Genomic DNA, 9,522 nt, shown 5'->3' on the forward strand with positions numbered 1-9,522 from the left:
GACAGGTGTACATTCAGGTCCCTGTGTTAAGTGGTATTATAACAGCTAATGACAGTTGTACATTCAGGTCCCTGTGTTAAGTGGTATTATAACAGCTAATGACAGTTGTACATTCAGATCCCTGTGTTAAGTGGTATTATAACAGCTAGAGGACAGGTGTACCTTCAGGTACCCAGCTGGTGGAGGTATTGGACTGGTCCCTGTGTATAGAGGTATTGGACTGGTCCCTGTGTATAGAGGTATTGGACTGGTCCCTGTGTATAGAGGTATTGGACTGCTTCCAGAACCTGCCGTAGGACACGGCTGGCATCCCTCTCAGTGTAGCGCCCCCTCTCCAGAATACGGTCCAGCAACTCCTGTAACACTATGGTGACAAGCTTTTCATTTTGAGGTAAACACCGTAGCTCATTTACTCTTTAACTCAACTTTTTGCTTGGTGCGGGGACAAGCTTTCTATTGCAATGTGAAATATAAGAGATGGGATGAACAATCAATCTTAGATTACATAATTTCTGGGTCTCTAAAATCAGATTCCACCACTCACAGAGTCATAACAAGATAAAGCTTTGAAGATGTCTCAAAGGTCTCCTCCAATGCCACCATGTTGGGATGGTTGATTCTGGTAAAAAATAAAAATAATAATGGATACACTATTGTTTTCTTTTCGATTTTGTGTTAGTTAAAAGTGACACTAACCTGCGGAGCGCTGCAATCTCATTCTCCAACATGCCCTCTTTGCCCTTTAGCGCCTCTTGCTGATACACTTGACAGCTACAAGTCTCAGGGTGTGGTGGTGCTGAGCCACCTGCACCTCAGAGAAGGATCCCCTGAAACATATTATTAGTAACCATTCATACAGGCTCTGGCTCTCATCGCTTTATTTTGGAAAATAATTATTCAATCATCCGATGAATTAGGATGGCTACCCCCTCTGACATTTCAGGGTTCCTCTGCTAAAGCATTTCAATAGTTAATATCGGAAGAATATGCCATGATTCCCGTAAATATCAAGGCATCAAGGTAACGGCCCTCACAGAATTGTATGGCAACATAAAAAACTATAACAGTCACTCTCCCAGCTTCTCTCTCAGATCAGACACGGTTCTGATGTCCTCTGCTTTCTTCCTGAATTCCTTCACCAGAGGCATCTTCAATAGGCTTTGTACAGTGGGAAAAGAGAAAAATATTATGCCTCCTTTATCTAAGCAGAAATCATTAATTCACCATTCAAATGAAAAGCAATAAGGTTATTCAACCAACCCAATTACACTGGTTAGTTGTTTGGCTGAACATAACCTGGCTATGTCACTGAACTATGCACACCACTGTCCATCACAATAACAACATAACCTCTATAATAAACACACAAATGCAAATCTTTACTATTATGTTGAGAGTAGCACATATTTTAAGTGTTTAAGTGTTTTGTAGTTTCAAACTAATGTTTAACTAGCCAAATCCTTTTTTTAAAAAGTGTTCATCTGAAATGTCCAGTATCTGTCATCATAGTATTCATGAGATATTTCTGGAATATTTTATACTGCTGTGCAGCTTTCTGACGGCTGTACAGTCAACTCAGTCACTTCCCATCCAGTGGTGATGCCCACGCCAAATACGTCTGTACAAGAGCTTCACTATTACATGCTTCACTATTACATTTTCCAACAGTGGAGCCAAAATGTTAAAATGCTGAATTAATCTTCCCGTCAGGTGCATTTTGAATATATATTTTGATAGTGTTCAAAGGCTATTATATTATCCACAAATAGCATGGTAGGATGACTTGGTAAAATCTAATCTAATCTAATCCTAGCCCTCACAAATAAGAAATTACTATTCAAAGAAACGTTAATCTATCTGGAAAGGCTGTGTCTATCTGGAAAGTGTTGTTTGGTTATGAAGAATAGATTGCCAAAAAATTATAGGGTGCCAGTTTACCTGTTGATTGTGGTGGTGGAGAACAATTCTGACTGTGTGTCAACGGTCTTCACAATTCTTCCCTCCATACAGATGTCACCACGCTCCCTAGCCTCTTTGAGCTTTCATTGAAAATCACACTCTTCTTTTCCTGAAGCAACCTTGTCCACCACACCGACACACTATCCGCACAAAAGCTGACTTTTAAAAGGGATAGAGCAGAGAAAAAAAAACGGATAAAGAGAGCAAGGATGGAAACTGCCTCTCACAGTTACTCAATGCATCAGCTTCAAGAGAATTAGCCATGTGCTAGAGCTTACTGCCAAGAGGAACTACTCAGTTGAACGCAGTACATTTCTTTGCATCTGGTACATTAAGTTTGGTAACAATTTGTTTAAAATTTGTCCAATTCGTTTGATAATAATAAATGATCAGGGAGAAAGCAATGTGCACCAGTTTACTTGCAGGTTGTCTGAGCCTGTGAAGGGAACACCGCAGGCCATTAGCTATATTTACATTATGAAACCTGGCTTTTGTCTCTGCAACACCAACCTGCACTAGCCTTCTACGGGCACAGGGTTATCCAGTGAATCGATCTAATCCATCTGGCACAAAGAACTCAACTAACCCTCTTGGGCAGAAGAACAGTCTATCCCACAGTCTGCATGCCTTTCATAACAGAGAAGTAGCAAAATAGAGGAAGATTCATATACACTAAGGATACAATCATGCTATGGGAACAAAAATAAAAACAAATAATGTAATTAATGAATTATTGTGCCTACTCTATCTGAAATCAAATGATATACATATACTAATATGCATTTTATTTTTAATAAAATTACACTACCTATTTATAATTTGAAATCTGCTGGTCGACACAGTAATTTTAAACTTCTAACTGCTGTGTAGCATTCAAACTGTCCTGAGTGATAACTGTCCACATTTCAGGCAGATTGGTTTTGTTGTTATGGTGCTATCCAGTACAGGCAATGTAAATGTGGAGACTATTACAAAATCATCCTTCTGTGATGTTTGGACATTTAGCCACTAGAGGGAAACATTGTATCAATAGGTTGCCTTCATGTTTCAAGTAGTGCCTTTGAGAATGCAGAGGCTATCTGTAAACTCTTCATTATAACACAATCAGTAAAACTAGTACTAAAATCTGTTAAATTGGTACTAAAAGGCATCCTGGGTTGCAGACAGGTTCCCCCAATATTTCCCCAATAGCTATAGATACGGATTGGAAATAATGCTAGGGGTTAGGGTTATGGCTTGGGTTGAGCTAGGGTGTGGACATGAAGCCAGGGTTAGGGTTGGGACGTCCCAATGATTCCAAATAGCACCTACTCCCTTTGATATTGTATCTGATGTAATTGTCTGTAATTTATTGTCCCTGTTTGAACTAGAGAGAAAGACAGATTTTCTACCTGTAACACATTAACAAAGCTGCTAATTGACAAAAGTACATACTTCAGGTTCCTTCTCTTTCTCCAGAGGACACTAGACATTCCTCATCAGGAAATGTAAACTGGCAGTCATCTTTTTCCCTTCACAATCAACCAGTTTACAACAAATATTTTACCTTACCTGTGCAGCGTGCAGATTTCAAATATCATAAAATATACTTAGACAGCAACTATACGGATCTGGGTCATGTAAACGGAGGAACTCTAAAAGTCCATCTGTCATCGCTGAAGACTGTCCGCTTAGGAGGTTAATAACAAACCATTCTCTCTGGCTAAACTTGTGACCCATCATGATGGGAGGCATATCGTCACACTACCATTCTGCAGATTCCAATTAACAAGATTGGCAGTGGCACTCACAGCAACGAATAATACTATCTGGTTATATATTTTACACAACATATGCAATTAAGCCAATGATTATTTTCATGGCATTTCATACCGACTTCATTTATTTATCCTACAGAAGTCACAGTGAGATTTACATATTTTTTTCAAGTGAGCCTGTCAGAGAACACTGAAAATAAAAATGAAAATAAAAGATTTGTGGATCTACTGTGTGTCTCTCTCTAGCCATAACATCAATAATCAGTCAACATTTTCACTGCCACATATAGTGGAGAACATACTGTACATGATTGGGATGATGTGATGTGTGGTCCTCTGTAGCTCAGCTGGTAGAGCACGGCGCTTGTAACGCCAATGTAGTGGGTTCGAACCCCGGGACCACCCATACACAAAAAAATGTATGCACGCATGACTGTAAGTCGCTTTGAATAAAAGCGTCTGCTAAATGGCATATTATTATATGTGCCGGTTATATGATTTGAACACTATGCACAATTACAGTACTATCTCTGTCATTTTATGAACATGTTATATTTTAAAAAGAGGAGAACATCGGGAGTCAGTGGCATGGCTATTTCCAAAGTGCCATTAAAGAAGAGGCTGTAACCTTTTCATGGCAGCTGCTCCTAAGTCACGGGGTCTATTCAGGACTAAACTTAGAGCAAAACATGTAAGAGTTACCATAGCAGTACCCCCACCTAGCCTTGGCATGGCTACCACGTTACCTCACACATCGTGGCTCTGACAAAGACATCCGGGCGACTCCCAACATATCTGTGTTTCAGCACGTTGCCTGTCCAATACACTTTCAACAACGGATAGTGGGAATTACAAGCAAGAAATCACAAACCGTAGTTGTAATCTCTACTGTTTCAATCTTAATCAAGGACAAGAGGTGGTGAAATGCAGTATAAGGGTTGCTATGTGCATTGAACACTTCAAAGAATCATTCAAACGTTAATGTGATGGCAGAGGCTTGACTGCCAAAAAACTGAAACATCAGGTTCAAGAATTAAACCCGCTGTACTATACAACAATCCTGTGCTTATCGAGAAGACAGAATAAAAACATGCTTCCGAAGTACTTCATTCTGACCTGATAATAGAGTAAAGCCAGAGCCAGTGAAGTGAGATGAAGGAGACCGACAGTTTCGTGGCTTGCTCTCTTTTATTAAACGGTTATGTTTCAACATTGCCTACCTGTTTGTGGCACGCTCAATTTCAGTAATAGACAAGTAAACTATGCCCATGTATTTGTATGGTAGTAATATAGTGGGCTCTGAAATTATTGACACCCTTGATAAAGATCAACATAAATGACTGTATAAAATAAATAATTCAAATACTGAGCTATATTGTATGCTCATAAAAATTGGTAAAATAAATTATTTTATACGAATACAATTGCCCAGAGAAATAGATTTCGTTTAACAAGTAAAACATATTTTTTCTCAAAAAGGTACGGGTAAAAATTATTGACACCCATAAGATTCTTCGAAATAATGTAGTCAAAAGATGGATGCTATCATGATTACGGATAATGAATTGTGAATAATAATGAGTAAGAAAGTTACAGTGGGTCAAAGATCATACCCCTCAAGACATGCTAAACTCTCACCATAAACAATATAAGGGGACCTTAACATGTCTTGGGGATATGATCTTTGACCCTCTGTAATTTCCTCACACATCATTATTCACGATTCATTCAGGATTATCCGTAATCATGGTAGCATCAACATTAATGTAGAAGTGTTTAGAAACCTATAATATTCTTATTTACAAAATGATCCAATACATTACATACCATTGATTTCTATTGGGCACAAAATAATCAGAAACACAACCAAAACGAACTGCAAATGCATCCAACAAGTTTGTAGAGTCACAAGATTGATGTGGTCATTGCGTGCAAGGAATATGAGACCAAATACTAAACTTTTGACTACTTTATTTATAAGAATCTTTAGGGGTGTTAATTATTTTCACCCCTACATTTTTGAGAGAGAAAAAAGTATTACTTATCAAACAAAATCTTTCTCTGAGCAATTTTATTAGTATTAAATACTGTAATATAATATCCCCATTGTGCTAACTACACAACATACACTTAGTATTACTTTTTTAGCTACAGTATACATATCTCCCTGGCATATTACATCATTTATGCAGCAGCATACAAGACATTTTTGGACTCACCTTGTTGTGCTGTGCTCGCTTGAACAGGAAGGTGGCACGACGGTCCTTCATGGAGAAATTTTGTCATCAAACTTTGTCATCAAAGTCTGGCATTCTCTGGATTTATGGTGCTTTCAAGACAACTGGGAATTCTGAAAAAAAAAACAACGTCAAATCATGACGTCAGTGATCTTCAGGTCGGAGCTCTAGAAAGAGGCCCGAGTTCCCGACTTGCAATTCCGAGTTGGATGACCGTTCAAAGCATATTTTCCCAGTCAGAGCTCGTTTTTTTTTTTCCAGGTTCCCAGTTGTCTTGAACTCACTGAAGTCTGAGATTTCCCAGTTCCCAGTTTCCAATTGTTTTGAACGTGGCAGAAGTCATGCTGGATTGACAGCATGGCAAATGTGGAATGTTTATCCTTTTAAGCTTGGAAAAGAAGACCCTTAAACCCAGACTTGAACCACACACCCACTCCACTGAATAGCAGGCTAGTGATTTCTTTGCCATGCTTGCAGTTAGCCACTGATTCCTTCCAAATCCCTCACTGTTGAATTTGCGATTTCCAACTTGTTGTGTAATGTTTATGAGCACCAATACGTTTTATCTATAATTTCTCTTCAGTATTTCTCTTCATATGACAAGGTTTGAAAAGGATTTGCCAGTAGATTGTCTAGATTGCCTTGATTCATGATGATGACTGCTAGCTTGCTAGCTAAGATTTTGAAAGTATGATGTTGACATGATCAGTCCAATCAAAGCTACGGTAGATATAACGTGATTTGACGTAATTTTATCTGTGGCCAATGACCTTGAGCCTTTTTGGATGGGCACTTCTAATGTAACTATATGGCAGCACCCAAGGGGCTTGAATTTTCGAGCTCTCCCTGTAGATTATGTGGTGACATAGTGTCCCCATGAGTGACAGAACACTGAGCCAATCACGGCGCACCTAGAGAACATTACCAACCCCTACGCTCCGTATATTCCGCTGGCTGCCCCACCACCACCGAAAGCACTGAGCTAGGCTGAAACACCTACATTTTGGAGCTGCCTTACTCAAGAAAGCAAAAAAGAGACCATGTTTGTATGCTGCTTTATTAACTATTATTTTTATTTTATTTATTTTTACATTGTTTGCAAACTGATATGTCAAAATAACATGCAAAACAGGCAAAACAACAGGTGGGGCTCAAAACAGGTGGGGCTCTGCCAAAATTCTGTAGTAACAGTAGCTCAGAACAACAGTTGAAATATTAAACTGATTCAGTCTGTCAACATCCAAGTAGTCCATCCACCAGGAGGACAGTAGGACTCATTTCCAGCATATATAGGCCTTTACTTCCACTTACAATAAACTCTGGAGGGGTAATATACATACTGATTAACAATTTGACAAGATCAATCATATATAAATTGAATAATATACAGGGCATTCGGAAAGTATTCAGACCCCTTGACTTTTCCACATTTTGTTACATTACAGCCTTATTCTAAAATGGATTAAATTGTTTTTTCCCCCTCAATCTACACACAATACCCCATAATGACAAAGCCCTAACAGATTTGTATACATTTTTGCAAATGTATTAAAGTAAAAAACGGAAATATCACATTTACATAAGTATTCAGACCCTTTACTCAGTACATTGTTGAAGCACCTTTGGCAGCGATTACAGCCTCAAGTCTTCTTGGTTATGATGCTACAAGCTTGGCACACCTGTATTTGGGGAGTTTCTCAGATTCTTCCCTGCAGATCCTCTCAAGCTCTGTCAGATTGAATGGGGAGCGTCGCTGCACAGCTATTTTCAGGTCTCTCAAGAGATGTTCGATCGGGTTCAAGTCTGGGCTCTGGCTGGGCCACTCAAGGACATTCAGAGACTTGTCCCGAAGCCACTCCTGTGTTGTCTTGGCTGTGTGCTTAGGGTCGTTGTCCTGTTGGAAGGTGAACCGTCACCCCAGTCTGAGGTCCTGAGCGCTCTGGAGCAGGTTTTCATAGAGGATCTCTCTGTACTTTGCTCTGTTAATCTTTCCCTCGATCCTGACTAGTCTTCCAGTCCCTGCCGCTGAAAAACATCCTCACAGCATGATGCTGCCACCCCCATGCTTCACCGTAGGGATGGTGCCAGGTTTCCTCCAGACGTGACGCTTGGCATTCAGGCCAAAGAGTTCAATCTTGGTTTCATCAGACCAGAGAATCTTGTTTCTCATGGTCAGAGTCCTTTAGGTGCCTTTTGGCAAACTCCAAGCGGGCTGTCGTGCCTTTTACTGAAGAGTGGCTTCCGTCTGGCCACTCTACCATAAAGGCTTGACTGTTAGAGCACGGCGCTTGTAACGCCAAGGTAGTGGGTTCGATCCCCGGGACCACCCATACGTAAAAATGTATGCACGCATGACTGTAAGTCGCTTTGGATAAAAGCGTCTGCTAAATGGCATATTATTATTATTATTATTGATGGTGTGCTGCAGAGATTGTTGTCCTTCTGGAAGGTTCTCCCATCTCCACAGAGGAACTCTGGAGCTCTGTCAGAGTGACCATCGGGTTCTTGGTCACCTCCCGGACCAAGGCCTTTCTCCCCTGATTGCTCAGTTTGGCCGAGCGGCCAGCTCTAGGAAGAGTCTTGGTGGTTCCAAACTTCTTCCATTTAAGAATGATGGAGGCCACTGTGTTCTTGGCGACCTTCACCTTTTATTTTTAATACATTTGCTAGAATGTCTAAAAACCTGTTTTCACTTTGTCATTATGGGGTTTTGTGTGTAGATTGATGAGGATTTTTATTTATTTAATCCATTTTAGAATATGGCTGTAACGTAACAAAATGTGGTGAAAATGGAAGGAGTCTGAAAACTTTCCGAATGCACTGTAACTCACTTTGCATATGCATTTCAATAAAGCATGTGTGTCCTCACATGCCTTTGACTTAGCTATCCTAGTATGGTAAACAACATTCTAACAAATTGTTATGTAACTTGGCAGGGGAGAGTTATTTTTATATTATGATATACAATTCCTCTGCCAATAATACTTTCTATGTACTACATATAGTGTGGCTGTTACTTGGTATTGAGTTTAAAGACCAAATAATACAGTTTGATTGTCTAAATATTTAAATTTCAGATAAGATAAAGGCCCACTAATCATTTGAGGAATGTTTTATGTCAATCAGGTAACCTAACACTCATCTGATGTCCCCCCCCATCCCCAGTGAAAGTTACGTCCCTGGCCTACAGTATGAGTGGGGAGGATGGAGGATCTGGGTGGATACACCCTCCATTTTATCTGACTCCCATGCACTGGGATTCTGGGTAAAATATGTTAATCTTTCTTATGGTAATGTTGAATGATGAACAATCTCTACCTTTAGTTCTGTCAAACATTCTGTTGTTAGGCTATAAGCTAATACTAACTGAAGCTTTGACAGAACTAAAGGTAGAGCTTGTTCATCATTCATCATTAGGCTACAGTGCAAAATATCCTAATTCTTTCCCAGTGCATGGGTAATGACACTCAGGATGGCTAAAGGATTTCATGCCCTTGAACAGCAGAGCCCCAGCTCTCTATTCTGTGCTTTTGGCAGGCACACAAAATCAATGCACATGCAATTACGAC

General features: G+C 39.8%; 1 protein-coding gene across 1 annotated transcript in view; it reads right to left on the minus strand.

Moving 5' to 3' along the window:
- Positions 1-1,148, minus strand: part of pnck (pregnancy up-regulated nonubiquitous CaM kinase) — a gene marked incomplete at both ends in the record, with an annotated part of 3,562 nt that extends 2,414 nt beyond the window's left edge. Inside the window, 5 exon segments of the mRNA XM_084186684.1 lie at positions 222-369; positions 545-619; positions 697-748; positions 751-827; positions 1,072-1,148. Coding sequence (XP_084042810.1) covers positions 222-369; positions 545-619; positions 697-748; positions 751-827; positions 1,072-1,148 — 429 coding nt within the window.
- Between the last annotated feature and the right edge of the window lie 8,374 nt (positions 1,149-9,522).

Source organism: Coregonus lavaretus (assembly GCF_964263955.1).
Source record: "Coregonus lavaretus genome assembly, chromosome: 22".
Lineage (NCBI taxonomy): Eukaryota > Metazoa > Chordata > Actinopteri > Salmoniformes > Salmonidae > Coregonus > Coregonus lavaretus.